We start from the raw sequence: 18,622 nt of genomic DNA, 5'->3' as shown, positions 1-18,622 counted from the left end.
GAGAGCTTTATGTGTCACTATGAAAAATACCCTTTTGTGAGGTATCCAACGCCAAGCGTACATTGTTTTGCAAATCCTTTGGCAAATAGAAACTGATTCAGTTGGACCTGCTTTTACTGGAAGCAACTACTTCGGTCAGGTCTGAAACCGAGTGTCATTGACAAGGTATCTCTTGTCCCTAACAGTACGGATCTCTTTTCTGCCGCAGTTCTTACGCCATGTTACACTCCTGCAGTTGGGTAAATTGGACAGTCAGCGTTGATATACCATACAAATTGGCCAATTTCTTTCACCGCATGGTCATGTCCATATCTAAACACGATAGCTCATTTCTGCCATTGTGTAAGTTTTCACGTGCTCCCATCCTCCTACGTTGATTTCATACAGCTGACTGGCACACACATTTCATTTTATATCTATAATTTGCGTCAGCAATGGAGTGTCAGACGACCAATTGGGAGCATTTCTCACCATCTACAGCGCTTCAAAGCGACTAGTTTGATCTTTTGAGGTTGTGACTAATATTTTGTACGGTGGGCTTAAGTGTCTGCTCAAGATAGTTACAACTTCCTACTGGCGCACCTTGTTGGCGCTACCACCATAGTGGCGTACTGTTACACACAAGCTCCATCAGTTCTTGTACTTGCACCACGACTGCGCTGCCACCACGAATGGCGACAGTTAGATGCAAGTGTGCAAAATGCTCCTCAGCAGATAAATCATGGCACATTCTACTGGAGATATAACAATTACTTACGCCAGACAAGTGCTCGTGTGCAAATTGCTGTCACACACCAATCCCAGGAATTCCCGTTGACAAATTTTAACTATGCTACCATTCTCAGTGGCTACAGCTAAGTGCAGAAACTGTCGCGACATCTCAGTAACACCACAAGCAGCGCTTCCTGCTGGCACCACGACCACAGTGGCATCAGATAAGTGCTTCTGTGCACACTGTCGTCATAAACCAGCCCCAGCACTTGCTGCTTCCGTATCTCGACTCGAGTACCACACTATTGGTATTAGGTAAGGGCCTTGTTGCACACAGCTGTCACAGCTTCGCGCTTTCTCACGTTGACGATTACACTGCAGCCACGTGAGTACCTCAAAGCACGTGGCTCTCACACGTCACCAGTCTCAATTATTTCGATTTTCTACTGAAAAACTTCGAGATCTCTAACACCTTACCAGCGTTAAGTGCACACTGTTTTTACGTCTCACCAAGCCCAACCACCAACTTTCTGGTACTCGCTACCATACTTTCGTTTGGTAAATGTTACGTCACACGGTTTGTTACGTCCGCTAAACCCGCTGGGCAGAACAGGTGATTAGGATTGTGGAAAGGGCCAAGCAAGTTTGGGGTCAGTTTGACCTTAAAATTGTACTTTATTGTAATTTAATAACACATTTACAACCAAAGCAGCACATAGCCGAACTTTTACAACTGCGAGTTTCAAACTCCCCATCTTTCACGGCTGAAGGCCTCCAAACAGAAATCTTAAAAAGGCAACAAGATAAGGAAATTGAAATAAGAACACCGTGAATTCATTGTCCCAGGAAGGGGAAACTTTATTGACACATTCCTGGGGTCAGATACATCACATGATCACACTGACAGAACCACAGGCACATAGACACAGGCAACAGAGCATGCACAATGTCGGCACTAGTACAGTGTATATCCACCTTTCGCAGCAATGCAGGCTGCTATTCTCCCATGGAGACGATCGTAGAGACGCTGGATGTAGTCCTGTGGAACGGCTTGCCATGCCATTTCCACCTGGCGCCTCAGTTGGACCAGCGTTCGTGCTGGACGTGCAGACCGCGTGAGACGACGCTTCGTCCAGTCCCAAACATGCTCAATGGGGGACAGATCCGGAGATCTTGCTGGCCAGGGTAGTTGACTTACACCTTCTAGAGCACGTTGGGTGGCACGGGATACATACGGACGTGCATTGTCCTGTTGGAACAGCAAGTTCCCTTGCCGGTCTAGGAATGGTAGAACGATGGGTTCGATGACGGTTTGGATGTACCGTGCACTATTCAGTGTCCCCTCGACGATCACCAGTGGTGTACGGCCAGTGTAGGAGATCGCTCCCCACACCATGATGCCGGGTGTTGGCCCTGTGTGCCTCGGTCGTATGCAGTCCTGATTGTGGCGCTCACCTGCACGGCGCCAAACACGCATACGACCATCATTGGCACCAAGGCAGAAGCGACTCTCATCGCTGAAGACGACACGTCTCCATTCGTCCCTCCATTCACGCCTGTCGCGACACCACTGGAGGCGGGCTGCACGATGTTGGGGCGTGGGCGGAAGACGGCCTAACGGTGTGCGGGACCGTAGCCCAGCTTCATGGAGACGGTTGCGAATGGTCCTCGCCGATACCCCAGGAGCAACAGTGTCCCTAATTTGCTGGGAAGTGGCGGTGCGGTCCCCTACGGCACTGCGTAGGATCCTACGGTCTTGGCGTGCATCCGTGCGTCGCTGCGGTCCGGTCCCAGGTCGACGGGCACGTGCACCTTCCGCCGACCACTGGCGACAACATCGATGTACTGTGGAGACCTCACGCCCCACGTGTTGAGCAATTCGGCGGTACGTCCACCCGGCCTCCCGCATGCCCACTATACGCCCTCGCTCAAAGTCCGTCAACTGCACATACGGTTCACGTCCACGCTGTCGCGGCATGCTACCAGTGTTAAAGACTGCGACGGAGCTCCGTATGCCACGGCAAACTGGCTGACACTGACGGCGGCGGTGCACAAATGCTGCGCAGCTAGCGCCATTCGACGGCCAACACCGCGGTTCCTGGTGTGTCCGCTGTGCCGTGCGTGTGATCATTGCTTGTACAGCCCTCTCGCAGTGTCCGGAGCAAGTATGGTGGGTCTGACACACCGGTGTCAATGTGTTCTTTTTTCCATTTCCAGGAGTATATATATATATATATATATATATATATATATATATATATATATGGGGGGGGCAGCTAGGTTGAAAGCCTCAAGGCAAGGGTGGATAGGCAAACATAAACAACATGCAATACAAACGGCTGAAGGCCACAGTAAAATTTTCAACATTTTAAAACAAATTACCATCGCCTTTCAAAGGCAGAAGGCCGCAATGTTTAAGCTTGAAAAGTAATTTTAAGAATAAGGTTCCATGGCTGAAGGCTCCCAATTAATTTTCCAAAATTTTAAAAAAATATAACCATAAGCCTTAAGTTTTATGCTGCCTAAACCAGATTAAAAGAAAGGACAACACAATGGCAATAATCTTTTAGCAAATATCCCCTTGCCGGAATTCGAACTTACTTACATAAAAAAAACGGTAAAACAAAGAATTTTCTTTTATCATTGGCTATGACAGATTATAAACAGACAATCAAACACTGGTGAGAAAGACTGGTAAGAAAGAAGCCTCCAGGGGGTCGATCTGCCCTTGTTCACTTAGGTCAGACAGGTGATGAGCCCAACTACGCTTGATCCGTCGGAAACCCAACCAAGGGACAGCCACGGACCGACCGACAAAACGACTTGCTTGCCGCCAATCGATACATGAAAACTGAAACACAAAATACTAGCCGAGCGGTCTAAGGCGCTGCACTCATGGACTGTGCGGCTGGTCCCGGCGGAGGTTCGAGTCCTCCCTCGGGCATGGGTGTCTGTGTTTGTCCTTAGGATAATTTAGGTTAAGTAGTGTGTAAGCTTAGGGACTGATGACCTTATCAGTTAAGTCCCATAATATTTCATACACATTTGAATATTTTTGAACAAAATGTTACGAACACGATTATCCGCAGTGAAATATGTATTAAGCTGTCACAGCTACACACCATGTTGGACAGCGGCAACAGGTGAGGAAAGGACGCTGCCCTGAAATTACGTTAGTGGCCAGGGCAGGTAACCGGAACACTAACGGGCACAAGGCAGAAAATTCCGCTGGTGCACTTGTAGTCAACCATTATAGTTAATTCCACCGCATGGCTGCTAAATTCTGGTGGCCGAGCGGTTCTAGGCGCTTCAGTCTGGAACCGCGCGACCGCTACGGTCGCAGGTTCGAATCCTGCCTCGGGCATGGATGTGTGTGATGTCCTTAGGTTAGTTAGGTTTAAGTAGTTCTACGTTCTAGGCGACTGATGACCTCAGATGTTATGTCCCACAGTGCTCAGAGCCATTTCAACCATTTGAACCAAGCTGCTAAATTTCAGCAATACAAACAGTGTTGCTCACAGGAAAACCTCCCCAACAGCGAACCACTGAAACTAACCACACAACATAAATGGACATGGCTTGGGTACTTAAACACCACTCAACTTTGACGTTCTGGGTCGGTGAGCCACGAAGCTCGTAGCGGTCGGACAGCTCCACACACGCTCCGACACTGCGCAGGGACCGCGAGCGGACCCAGCCGACTGCACCGCGCGGAGATAACTTCCCTGGTCCGCAGCAACCGATCAACTGCTCTGAGAATGCCAACAACATCTAAAATAGTTGTCAGCGGAAATAACGCCAACTACACACACGACCTGACAAACACTTTCATGAAGGCCTGAACGATACCCAACAGTAACTAAGCACGCACGAAGACAAATTGGGAGTCGATGCACACACACATAGCCGACTCATGAACGATGGCGAGCCAAAACGCGTCGTCCGGTAGGACGACCGATTGACGATCCACCGAGACCGTGGCCCGGCTCAAGTGATGCGTGGCGGCAATGGTTGGGCGAGCCATGTCGACGCAGACCTCACTGCTGCTCCAACCCGACTGCACTAGTGCCGCATTACAACTCCCCGACTGGCAGGTCCGGACTGCGCTCCAGACACGTTCCAACTGACTGGCAGACCCGAACTGCCTTACAAGGCTGGCTGGCTGGCTGGCTGGCTGGCTCCTTTTGATTTTGTTCACTGTGAGGAAGTTCGAGTGGAAGTTTGTAGCCTGTTGGCCTTTACTCCCCTAAGAATCTTGATGAAACTTGTTTCTTGACTGTTTGGTTATATCTGGAACTGGCAAGGAGTGCTGATATTCTATTTCTTGGTCTTGTCGATATGACGCTTTTTCTTTTTCTTCTTACTGGTGACTGAGGACTGCTCCTCGGTGTTGGCTTGATACGTGACGTATTCTGCCTTCAATTGTTCTCCATAGATCAGAGAATAGATTCGACCTCGCATCTGCAGGGTAGTGAAAACGGGGTAGGAATTAATGAGCTCATAATCCTCCTTGGAGAGTCCAGTAACATCTTCTGGATAGGTAAGTCCATGATGTGGAAGTGGCGGTTTTGGATGATTTGGTGGGACAAAAGGATAAGGATTTTCGTGGTGAGGATATGTACCGTCGAGAAGCGAACTAGCAATCTTCTGCAGTACAGCACTTGCGTTGTACGTGTCCGGAAGCGGGAGGAATGGTACTTCATCCCACTCTTCTTCCTCTTGTGCAGCTGCTTCGGTGTCCTTTTGCTGTATCGCCTCCCCTTCGGCAGGCTCGTCGGTTTGCGTGGCCACCGTTGCGAACTCCTTCTCTCGTGCAGGAGTCGTCTGGGTGGCGGTGTCTTCTCTGGTGGCGGAGTCTTCTCTGGTTGAGCGAAGTTCCTGCGTCAGCACAGCAATCTGACGCAGAGCCTCGCCCACTTCCGCCAACATGGCCACCCTCTTTCCCCCATGGCGGATTTGAAGGCTGACATGGCTTCTTGTACAGAGTCCTTTAGACGCCTGGAAACGACGTCTTCTGTGTGGTGGTCACTTGCTTCTGCGTCTTCTTCTTGCCCGGTCCGCGCCAATTCCTCTCGTAGGCGCAGGAACGGGCATTCGCCGCGTGTCCGCCGCCACAGTTGACGCAGGTGCAAGGAGTGTCCTTCTCCTTCTTGCAGTCACGCGTGTCATGTGCTCGCGCACACTTCGAGCACGCAACTGCGCCGCTGCAGTGCTCGGCGGCGTGGCCAAGCTTTTGGCAGCGAAAGTACTGCGCTACAGTCTTCTTCTTCTTGTTGCCGGACGTTCCTGCTAGCGTGAACAGCAACTCCGCTAGGGCTGCAGCTTTGCGTCCCCTTCCGCGTCCCGACATCTCGAACAGCAACAGCGACGGCAGCGATGCGTACCTCTCCTCAGTCTGAGGGGGAATGACGCCTTACGACAGACAACGACCGGGAAGTAATAGCAGTCGAGCAAAGATACTACTAGAGGGGATATATCGAAACGCGCTGCTAGCGCCGGTCACGCTCAGGCAAAGCAGCAACTCAGTGAAATTAGTAATTTAAATTAACGTAGTGAGGTGGAAGTACGTTAAAAACTGGGTGTAAAATACATGATGGCGGGAACAAGAGCCACGCACGGCTCAGTTGTCCCTCCTCGACATCCCAATTTACTGCTCCCCAAAAATTAATTCCCACTGCACACTACTACCGAGCGAGGTGGCGCAGTGGTTAGCACACTGGACTCGCATTCGGGAGGACGACGGTTCAATGCCGCGTCCGGCCATCCTCACTTAGGTTTTCCGTGATTTCCCTAAATCGCTCCAGGCAAATGCCGGGATGGTTCCTTTGAAAGGGCACGGCCGACATCCTTCCCTAATCCGATGAGACCGATGACCTCGCTGTCTGCTCTCCTTCCCCAAACAACCCAACCCCAGTGCACACTAGAAGGTTCATACTTGTTCTGTAGGTTGTCTCTGTTAACGTTTGTGCAGCGGGAAGACGCGTGTGGTTGGAGTTCTCGGAGTTCTCCATCGGCGCCGGTGAGGCGCTGCTGGAGGTGGACCTGGGCGGCGGGCAGGCGGCCTTCCAGCCGTTCCAGTCTCCCACGCACCTCACCGACGGCGTCTTCCTCTCCGTCGGCGAGCGCCTCCAGGTGCGCCTGCGCACCGCCGACCGGCCCTCTGGCGCCGGCTTCAGCGCCGTCTACAGGACAGGTACCCGCGTGTCTGACTCACGCAGATGGTGGGCTGCTGCTTAAGACTTTATCTGTCAATTAAATAATTTTCAGGCTCTGCGTTGCACTGTCTTACACACTCTTCGTAACATGGAAAGAAGACTGGTGTTTGGTGTGCATTTTCCTTGCGTTTCATTTATTTACGATCAGTTCCAGAAAGTTACGTTACCCTGGTACTTGCTCCGTCTGTGTGGTGGCGTACTGTAAACCTTCAGTACACACACCATCAGATTATTTGACTTGTCGCTCTAACGAAGTAGGCGAGTGTCAGCAATATGTCTCGTGGTCTTATCGTGGCGTGTTTATCTTCTGCCGTTAGGTCAGACGATAGAAATGCCACTTGCACGCTTAGAGTAGCAGATTGACGGTGACCAACTTTAAACAGAACTTGATTAATTTTCACACACATTTATTAAAATAATAAATAGCATAGACATTACATAACTTGATTCTGGATGCTGTTTACAATTTACAATCTGAAGTTCCTTTGGTCTTGGTCCGTTAATCTTATTCTCACATATCTCTGATGCTTGACAAAAGTGTCTATACATTAATCTTCATGGCTATGTACATGAATATGGTAATCTTATTAGGTGCAGACTGAAACTTGACTATAGACTGGTACAGACAAATGCAGACTGCTACATACTAATTCAGATAAATGCAGACCGGTGCAGACTAGTGCAGACAAATGCAGACTGACTAATCAAAGGTCTGTACACTCGTTATAATACCTCGCGCGTTCATGTACCTCTGCGCGAGTGCGATCTGAGAGGAGAAAAGGCTCTACATTAGCAGCAATCTCATTGGCTGCGTTACATATTAATATGTGGGTCGACGGAAGCAGAATTTGGTCCGTCTCTATGGCAGCGCCATCTCGTAGTGCAGAGATGGACGAGCGCTGCGCCTGCGCTGTTGTGCTTAGCGGGGCGCGCTCTAGTGGGAAAGTTGTGTACGCGCTGACTACGCGGAACTATGTACACAACAGTCTGCTAGTACAAGGAAGTCAAACTCAGTTTTGTGTTACGTTTTCAATAATGTAAAGTTTGCATGAATGATGCACTGTGATAAATTTTTGAACAAGTATTGAGGCGATGAAACGCATTATCGAATAAAGAATACAGAATCCTGCTTAAAAAAGGTTTACTGCTGTCCGTGTCTTCGCAACGAGGTAAGTTACAAAAAAGGCAGTCAGATTGCTTAATATCTCCTTAATAGCTAAACAAAAATTACTTCTTATATTATTTTTTGGGGGGAGACAGAACATTATTTGCGGTCGCAAAGATAAATTGGAAAACCTGTATGTCTCACGTACGGATCATGAGAAAAAGACTAGAGAAATTACAGTATGTAAAAAGGCATATGCATACATATTATAAAAATGTATATTGTGTTTGTATATGTATTTATGGCCAACATCACTGGACCGATTTCAACGAAACTTGCTACAGGTATCACTCACTATCTGGAGGGAATCGCTGTGGGGATAAGAACCACCTACCTATCAAGGTGCGGGGTTCGGGGTGAAAAGGTGGTGTAGCTCATGATTTACGGATTCGCAGATTTTATTGATCCAGTTTTTGAGAATGAGAGCACTTACTGACTTGCAACAAACTTGAAACATAATTTCGAAAAATTTTTGAAACTTTAAACCGCCGATAACTCCCACAAAATGATGAAAGGAAAAACGTTTATCGTTTAGTACATTTTCGCCGTTCATACAGTGAAACTGCTGCGTCAGGAGTGACTTGTTTTACTTCTTTACTACTAATCGTATTCACGACAAATTTTGCAGACAGTATTCGCATGTACCACTGAGCGTTCGTGCAAAATTATATCATTGTACAAAATGTAGTTTCCGGGGATATAACGTCACTAACACTGAACTACGTGAAAACCTGCAGTACCATGCACGACGTTTAAATTTATTATGTCTTTACTCTTAACTCTAATTTCGCATACAGTATATAAATGTACCACGGAGAGTAGGGACGAAATTATATCATTGTACAATGCATTGTTCAGGAAATATGACGTCTTGGAGATTGATCTGCATGAAATCGAAAGTGCACTACGAAATTCGCTACAGATGCAGGTGAAATATGAGTACAAATATGTGTGAAATATATTTAATTTTGTGTTAGCAGAAGAGCCAACACCGTGTTACGAGTGGAGGCCGAAATGCACGCGTTTTAGCTCACGCGGTCTGGAACATGACAAGCACTGAAAATTCAGAAAGCGGACGTAATTTGTTTGATACTTAACTTTAATCCATTAATGATGAACGTCGCTCTTGACGGTATATGATTCACAATATTATCTGTTCAGGATACATTCTTGAAAATAGTAATTATAGTAGCCGGCCGGTGTGGCCGTGCGGTTGTAGGCGCTTCAGTCTGGAACCGCGTGACCGCTACGGTCGCAGGTTCGAATCCTGCCTCGGGCATGGATGTGTGTGATGTCCTTAGGTTAGTTAGGTTTAAGTAGTTCTAAGTCTAGGGGACTGATGACCACAGATGTTAAGTCCCATAGTGCTCAGAGCCATTTGAACCATTTAATTATAGTAACTGAATATGGCGCTATGCTAGGTCGTAGCAAATGACGTAGCTGAAGGCTATGCTAAACTGTCGTCTCTGCAAAAGAGAGCGTATGTATACAGTGAACCATCGCTAGCAAAGTCGGCCGTACAACTGGGGCGAGTGCTAGGGAGTCTCTCTAGACTAGACCTGGCGTGTGGCGGCGCTCGGTCTGCAATCACTGATAGTGGCGACACGCGGGTCCGACGTATACTAACGGACCGCGGCCGATTTAAAGGCTACCACCTAGCTAGTGTGGTGTCTAGCGGTGACACCACATTTAATATACGTGAAAAATATGTGACGCGCTTGCTCCGCCACAGCTGCGGCCAAAAAACTCCTCATAAACACCTGGATGAATTACAACAAAATATGGCACATATATTACTATATGTAAAGAAATATTGTGGGCATTGTAAAGAAATATTGTGGGCATAAGAGCCAGCAACCTCCTATTTGGTATTGGATGAAACGTGGAGAGAGAGGTGGAAGGAAGAGATGTACAAAGAGAGGGAAGGGGGATATCTACGCAGACATGAGGGGGAGAAGTTGGAGATAGCGAAGAGGCAGGGCAATGGGCAGGGGGACAGGAGGAGATGGAGAGAGGAAGGAAGAGCAGGGGATGGGCAGAGAGAGGGTAGAGGACGAGGTAAGTAGAGAGACAGAGAGGAGGAAATAAACAGAGAAAGGGAGGAGGAGATGGACATAGGGAGAGAGAGGGGGGAAATAGAGAGAGAGGGGGGGAATAGAGAGAGAGGGGGGGAGAGGGAGGGAGGGACAGGGGGGATAGAGAGAGAGAGAGAGAGATGGAAGGAGGAGTTGGACACGTGGAGGGAGAGGAGGAGATCAGACAGGGAGAGGGGAGCAGGAGGAGATAAAGAGAGAGACAAAGAGAGATGGAAGAGATGAATATAGGGATAGGGCGAAGGAGCAAATGGACAGAGAGATTGGGGAGCACAAGATGGACAGAGAGAGGGTAGAGGAGGAGATGGACAGAGAGAGGGTAGAGGAGGAGATGGACAGAGAGAGGGTAGAGGAGGAGATGAACAGGGAGAGGGTAGAGGAGGAGATGGACAGAGAGAGGGGAGAGGAGGAGATTTAAAGATGGGGAAGGAGGAGATGAACAGAGGGGCAAGGAGCAGATGGACAGATATGAGGGGGGGGGGGGAGGGGAAGAGCTGGTAGACAAGGTAGGAGAAGATGGATAGAGAAAGGGACAAGAGATGGACAGAGAGTGGTGGGTGGAGGAGATGGACAGAAAGGTTGGAGGAGATGGATAAAGAGAGGGGGAAGGAGGAGATGAGCTAATAGGATCGGAGTAAATACGTACCTAGGCATTGTCGGTTACTCAGCTAGTAGAAAGTAATTCATCTCTCCCACGATACGAGAATGATATAGGCCAGAAAACAATATTGGCATGATGTACCCTCCACCATACCGTGTGCAGTGGCTTGCAGAGTACTTATTTATATGTAAACAATTTTTTATTATGGCCTTCACTCATCGGACGATACAGCCACCTGTATTGGTTCGAGGCTGTTTGCAGCTAGTATCACGTGACGTTTACTATACCTGTGGCTGGCAGTGGGCGCGGCGCTGGAGCGTCGCGTGCTGCGGCTGGCGAGCGGCGCGGTGGGCTCTCTGCTGCACCTCAACTGGCCGCGGCCGCCGCCCCCACACGTCGACCTGGCCACGCTGCTGGTGGCGCCGCCCGCGCACACCATCCTGCTCGAGCTGCACCACGTCGCGCTCGCTCTCGCGCCCACCCCCGCCGCCGACGCCGCGGCCCCCGCCTCCGGCACCGCCGACGCCGCCACCCCCTCGTGTCCCGACGGTGCAGGGATACTCGAGGTAAGCACTTCCCAGTTGCATCGACTACCACACGTAAAAGGGTTACAATTTCCCCAGTCTGCCAACTAGCTACGAGGTAATCCCAAAAGTAACATTTTCTTATAAGTACATAGACCTTTTTATTTCCACAATGGTTTACATCAGTATACAGCTTGGACATTTAGCTATTTTTCGACATAATCACCATTTCTGTCGATGCATTTTTGTAGACGCTGTGGCAGTTTTTGTATACCCATATACCACCTCGCCGCAATGCTGTTCAGAAAGTTATGAACCTCTTCTTTCACCCCTTCGTCGGAGCTGAATCGCTTTCTGGCCAAATGTTCTTTTAACCTGGGGAACAGGTGATAGTCACTGGGTGCCAATTCAGGACTATAGGGTGGATGGGTGATAATGTTCCACTGAAACTGTTGCAGGAGAGCAACGGTTTGCCGAGCGATGTGTGGGCGAGCGTTGTCATAGAGAATGTGTATGCCCGTGTCCAACATTCCTCTTCTCCGGTTCTCAATTGCCAGTTTGAGTATTTTCAGAGTCTCACATTACCTGTCAGCTTTAATTGTGATCCCAGTGGGCATAAAGTCGACCTACAATACCCCTTTCCGATCCCAAAAGACGGATGTCATGACTTTACCGGCAGACTGTGTTTGTTTGAATTTCCGCGGCTTTGGCGAAGAAGGATGCCGCCAGTGGCGTCATTGTTGCTTGGTCTCAGGTGTAAAGTGGTATGCCCAGGTTTCGTCACCCGTGACAATTGAGTCCAGAAAGTTGTTCTGTTCGGCTGCAAGGCGGTGAAAAAATACGCGGGAAGCATCAGCTCGTTGCCGCATGTGGTCCTCAGTCAGCATGCGTGGCACCCATCTTGCGCACACCTTCCGGTAGTTCAATGTTTCCGTTAAAATTTTGTGAGCAGTGCTTCAACACTGTCTCCTCAGAAACTGACGGCCTCCCGCTCCTTTGTTCGTCGTGAATTTCGGTCCGACCAGCTGCAAATTCTCTACACCACTTACGAACATTTTTGACATCCATGCACGACTCACCATACACTTACGTCAATTGTCGATGGATTTACATCGGCGCAGTGCCCTTTTCGTTCAAAAACCAAATAACTACGCGCAATTCGCACTTGGCGGTAACATCCAACGGGAGCTCCATTCTCAACGGATGCCAAGACTGAGCGCCTCAGCGCTGCGTGCGCATGTTTACACACAGCGCGTGAAGCACTCTTCATAACAGTGTGACCAACTGCCACACAAACAGTCGCGACTTATAAAAAATAGGACACCTTACTTTTGGGATTACCCTCGTACATCCGATAACAGATCGTAACTTACTGTATTCGTGCTTAGCTGACAAACATCTTGGGATACGTCCCAGTATCATCTCGGACGTCCTTTCGTCCGGCATAGTGCTGTAACATGACGTGGGATGGACTCAACAAATCGTTGGAAATCCTCTGCAGAAATAATGAGCGTCTATAGCCGTCCATAACCGTGAAAGTGTTGCCAGTGCAAGATTTTGTACACGAACTGACCTCTCGAATGCGTTCCATACAAGTTCGATGGGATTCATGCCGGGCGACATGGGTGGCAAAATCATTCGCTCGAACTGCCCTGAATGTTCCTCAAATCACTCTCTAATAATTGTGGACCAATGATATGACATCGTTTTTGGGAAAAAATGGTATCCAAGTAGCCGAACATAACCATTTCCAGTCAATGATAGATTCAGTTGGGCAAGAGAACCCAGTCCATTCCATGTAAACACAGCCCACACCATTATGGAGTCACCACCAGCTTGCTCAGCGCTTTGTTGACAGTTTGGGTCCATGGCTTTGTGGCGTTTGCCCCGGACTCGAACCCTACCGTCAGCTCTTACCAACACATGTCAGGACTCATCTGACCAGGCCACGGTTTTCCAGTCCTCTAAGGTCCAACCAATATTGTCAAGAGACCAGGAGAGGCGCTGCAGGCGATGTCGTGCTCTTAGCAAAGACGCTCCAGTCGCTCGTGTGCTGCCAAGCCCATTAACGCCAAATTTTGCCGCGCTGTCCTAACGGATACGTTTCTCTTACGTCCCTCTCTGCTTTCTGCGTTTATTTCACGCAGTGTTGGTGGGCTAACTAGCATTGACAACTCTACGCAGACACCCCTCCTCTAGTCGGTTAGTAAAGGCCGCCGGCGACTGAGTGGTCCGTGGTGAGAGATAATGCCTGAAATTTATTCGCAGCACAGTCTTCACACTATCGATCTCGAAATATCGAACTCCCTAACGATTTAGTAACTGGAATGTGCCGTGTGTCTAGCTCAAACTACCATTCCGTGTTCGAAGTCTGTTAATTGCCGTCGTATGGCCATAATGACTTGGGAACTTTTCACATGAATCACCAGAGTATAAATGACAGCTCCACTCATACACTGTCCTTTTTTTTTTTTTTTGTCTACTGACTGGTTTGATGCGGCCCGCCACGAATTCCTTTCCTGTGCTAACCTCTTCATCTCAGAGTAGCACTTGCAACCTACGTCCTCAATTATTTGCTTGACGTATTCCAATCTCTGTCTTCCTCTACAGTTATTGCCCTCTACAGCTCCCTCTAGTACCATGGAAGTCATTCCCTCATGTCTTAGCAGATGTCCTATCATCCTGTCCCTTCTCCTTATAAGTGTTTTCCACATATTCCTTTCCTCTCCGATTCTGCGTAGAACCTCCTCATTCCTTACCTTATCAGTCCACCTAATTTTCAACATTCGTCTATAGCACCACATCTCAAATGCTTCGATTCTCTTCTGTTCCGGTTTTCCCACAGTCCATGTTTCACTACCATCCAATGCTGTACTCCACACGTACACCCTCAGAAATGTCTTCCTCAAATTAAGGCCGGTATTTGATATTAGTAGACTTCTCTTGGCCAGAAATGCCTTTTTTGCTGTAGCGAGTCTGCTTTTGATGTCCTCCTTGCTCCGTCCGTCATTGGTTATTTTACTGCCTAGGTAGCAGAATTCCTTAACTTCATTGACTTCGTGACCATCAATCCTGATGTTAAGTTTCTCGCTGTTCTCATTTCTACTACTTCACATTACCTTCGTCTTTCTCCGATTTACTCTCAAACCATACTGTGTACTCATTAGACTGTTCATTCCGTTCAGCAGATCATTTAATTCTTCTTCACTTTCACTCAGGATAGCAATGTCATCAGCGAATCGTATCATTTATATCCTTTCACCTTGTATTTTAATTCCACTCCTGAACCTTTCTTTTATTTCCATCATTGCTTCCTCGATGTACAGACTGAAGAGTAGGGGCGAAAGGCTACAGCCTTGTCTTACAACCTTCTTAATACGAGCACTTCGTTCTTGATCGTCCACTCTTATTATTCCCTCTTGGTTGTTGTACATATTGTATATGACCCGTCTCTCCCTATAGAATCTCGAACAGCTTGCACCATTTTATATTGTCGAACGCTTTTTCCAGGTCGACAAATCCTATGAAAGTGTCTTGATTTTTCTTTAGCCTTGCTTCCATTATTTGCCGTAACGTCAGAATTGCCTCTCTCGTCCCTTTACTTTTCCTAAAGCCAAACTGATCGTCACCTAGCGCATTCTCAATTTTTTTCCCATTCTTCTGTCCTTTTATACCTTTGGTATGCGATTCTTCCGGCATCTGCTTATATCCATACGGATATACCATGACTTTTGTCACCTCAGTGTACTCATATTGAGCTCCCTTTACACCGGAGCGAACGCGCAACAGCGAGCAAGAATTCTCTATGGTGTAAGCACTGGGCGAGTGGTGTTTGGTCGTGCATAGATCGCATTCGCAACGTGTCAGTTTCCCAGCGAAGAATAAAAGGAAGTTAGCATCCTCTCCGCTTCGGCGCTAGCTTCGATGAAAGACAGTGCATTCGGTTTGCCACAATGTTTTATTTTTCGCGCACGACGTGTTGTTAGTATCGTTTATTTTTTTTTTTTTTGTTTGGTGACGGGGCGGTTGGATGAAGGCGTACTTTCGTTGATAAAACAGTACTGATCCCACAGGTGCTTGTGGGATCCTTAAGATCCACAACAAAAAATGTTCGTACAAATAAAATGATGCTTGGCAAGAAATTGCCGTCTTGTTGCCAGTGCCAAAAGAGCAAGGTAAGTTGTTAATAACCCTGGGTTCGGTGTGGGGCGGCGGTGGGGTGAGTGGACTGCTGTAGCCTGTTGTGGGGCTGTGAACCACTGAGGGCTACGGCGGGGACGGAGCCTCTCCGTCGTTTCTAGGTCCCCAGTTCCCTACAGTCCAATACAATGATGACGCTACGTTTTATGCTGTGTTACACGCACATACACGAGCGATAATGCGGGGCAACAGCTTTGCCGGTACATTAAACTTGGACAGCACTAGTCTGCCAGCGATCCAATTAATCTGCAATGAAGTCAGCAGTTACTGTTCAGACATAAAACGAGACGAGCAAAGAATTAATATAGCTTCGAATGTGATTTAATTTTTAAAGAGCATGAAATAATATTCGACAAAACTCCAGCACCATCGCGCCCTTCTTAGGTGACCAGACTGGAAGCATAAAATACTCTCGTTCTCACCTCACATAGTATTCTAATTACAAAGAAGAGTGATGAAAATTCCTAACTTTAACATAGGGTAATTTTTCTGAGCGAGCTATGTGTGATCCAGAAGCATACTGCAGACATTTCACCGGTTGAATACTGATGTCACGAAAGAATTAGTTACAGTCAGTAGTCTTGTAATCTCTTAGCTCCTTCCTTATCCGATTCAGAGATACACATTTCAATTCTCGAATTGTCATCTGCTATGTTGATAAGGAGATGATAAATAACGGTATCCACGAAGCCAATTTTCTTCTCTTCTTTTATGACGTGCCGTTCTATATCCCGCCAGCGTTCGACAGTGACATGTGGAAAAACTGCGTGCTTCAGCTCCAGTAAGTCTGACAACTTAACAGTCTTGTCATTTCTCCGGAAAAATCCCTTATCTTGGCTCCAGATCAGTTCTGTTGGGTTCATACTGTAATGGTGCAGTGGTAAACGTAAAAATGCAGCATTTGTACAGTGAGTTCGATGCTGTGAAAATAATTGTTTTTCATGTTTCAACGACACTTACCTACATCTATCGTATAAAACAATGGACATAGTCCAAAAGAAGAGTATTTGGTTTTTCATTTTTGCCTTAAGACAGTAAATTGTTATGTTTTCTTAATTTAAGCAACCTTTATTAACAGTATTTCATAAAATATCGATAGTTAAGAATTTATGTTTGAAATAGAAACAGGAATTTCGCGTGCAGCATGTAATGACAAACAAGAAGACTTGCATTATTCATAAAAATGATGATGAATTTTACATAACGACATGTAGGTATTTCAGATTGAACGGGAAGAGAAAAATGTTATTTGAACCAGCTTACCATGAATTGCAGTTATTTATCAATCCACTTCGTTACCGATTCCACTACGTATCTACCTCGTATTTCTGTAGCTAATACAGTCACTTGGAGATCTTCAAAGTCGATTATCTCTGTAAATTTACGGAAAGCATTAAGAACAACCTGTTTATTGGCACTTTTTATCCATGTTCGACAAGCGTGTTTCACTTCGGACAGGAAGCAGACTCATCCATTTTCATACTGCGTATTAATAGCCCGACAATCACAGTAGTGCAGATACTGTGACTACACGATTTTTGAAATAAAAAGTACATTGATGAAGCGTGATTAAGTAAGACGTTGATGGCTGGTAATATATCTGAATATCTTAAAGTTTCATTTAGCGTAACTTAGTAATAATAAATCTAATAGATAAGTAGGACCTACTTCCAAGAGCGTAACAACACCAGCGTACGCGTGCTACGGATTCTGACCAATCATCGCGTTTGTGTTTGTTTACATCAGGTTTGTACTTATGCTGACTTCGACACACAACTTGTGTTGCTTGTTTTGATTACATTTGTGGCTCCTTGCTGTAACGTTGTCCTCCATTACGCGAGCTGCCAAGATAAGTACATCTTGTGTGCTAGCTCCATACAGTTTCCCACAGTTTTTTCGTAGCTCCCTCTGTGTTAGTATCATTTTTCAATCTAATTTTAACAAAGTAGAAATTTTCTGTGTGTTAATTTCATTGTGACTCATGTCAATCATTAGCGCAAATAAATTACCATCACTCTGAGTCATGACTTAGATTTGAAGACCTTTCAGCTTGTTCTGGTTAGACTAGCCTTTTAAAATAAATGTAACAGGGTTGTGTTTCCAATTAGTTCACTACACTGTTTGAGTTGCCCTAGTGCACAGTGGCCCACTACACATATAACGTATTTATTATTCCGTCAAAGCTGGGAGCATTGAATTTGATCGCCTTATCTGTAGGATTTAATTTTTGCGCGTATTATTTCGGTGCAGGTCTCCCGCATCGTCCCCTACTCTCTGTTGCGGAGTACAGGACTTCATTTTGTCAAAGCAACGAGGATTCCATTCGCTCATAGGTGTTACGATATTGGCGTGATTCTTCAGATAGGGTGTGGTCTCCTTATTGACTTTTAGAAAACATTTAATGCAGAACGATGTGAACACATTTTACAGTATTATGTACTATGTGCAGTATAAGAACAATACAGAGATGGTGACTTCATCAGCATGACAATGCAACCTGTCACAAAACAGCACTTGTGAGGCAGCTGCTTGAGGAAAATAACATTCTTGAAATGGACTGGCCTGCTCATAGTTCTGAAGTGAGCCCAGCGGTATGCCTTTGGCATGAGATACACTATTGGCCATTAAAATTGCTATACCACGAAGATGACGTGCTACAGACGCGAAATTTAACCGACAGGAAGAAGATGCTGTGATATGCAAATGATTAGCTTTCCGGAGGATTCACACAATGCTGGCGCCGGTGGCGACACCTACAACGTGCTTTCATGAGAAAAGTTTCCAACCGATTTCTAATACACAAACAGCAGTTGACCGGCGTTGCCTGGTGAAACGTTGTTGTGATGCGTACCATCACGTTTCCGACTTTGATAAAGGTCGGATTGTAGCCTTTAGCGATTGCGGTTTATACTATCGCGACATTGCTGCTCGCGTTGGTCGAGATCCAAGGACTGTTAGCAGAATATGGAATCGGTGGGTTCAGGAGGGTAATACGAAACGCCGTGCTGGATGCCAGCGGCCTCGTATCACCAGCATTCGATATGACAGGCATCTTATCCGCATGGCTGTAACGGATCGTGCAGCCACGTCTCGATCCCTGGGTCACCAGATGG

The 18,622-nt window shown here is 47.0% G+C and overlaps 1 protein-coding gene across 1 annotated transcript in view; it reads left to right on the top strand.

Annotated features, from left to right (window-relative positions):
• The window catches only part of LOC126252230 (uncharacterized), a 596,261-nt gene that overhangs the window by 329,427 nt on the left and 248,212 nt on the right, over positions 1–18,622 (top strand). The window contains exons 13-14 of the mRNA XM_049953102.1: positions 6,683–6,904; positions 11,086–11,351. Of these exons, the coding sequence (XP_049809059.1) occupies positions 6,683–6,904; positions 11,086–11,351 (488 nt within the window). The remainder of the gene's footprint in view (positions 1–6,682; positions 6,905–11,085; positions 11,352–18,622) is intronic.

The sequence above is a fragment of the Schistocerca nitens genome, chromosome 4 (genome assembly GCF_023898315.1).
Source record: "Schistocerca nitens isolate TAMUIC-IGC-003100 chromosome 4, iqSchNite1.1, whole genome shotgun sequence".
Classification (NCBI taxonomy): domain Eukaryota; kingdom Metazoa; phylum Arthropoda; class Insecta; order Orthoptera; family Acrididae; genus Schistocerca; species Schistocerca nitens.
The sequence above is the reverse complement of the archived record's forward strand: the minus strand, read 5'-3'. Positions and strand labels throughout refer to the sequence as shown.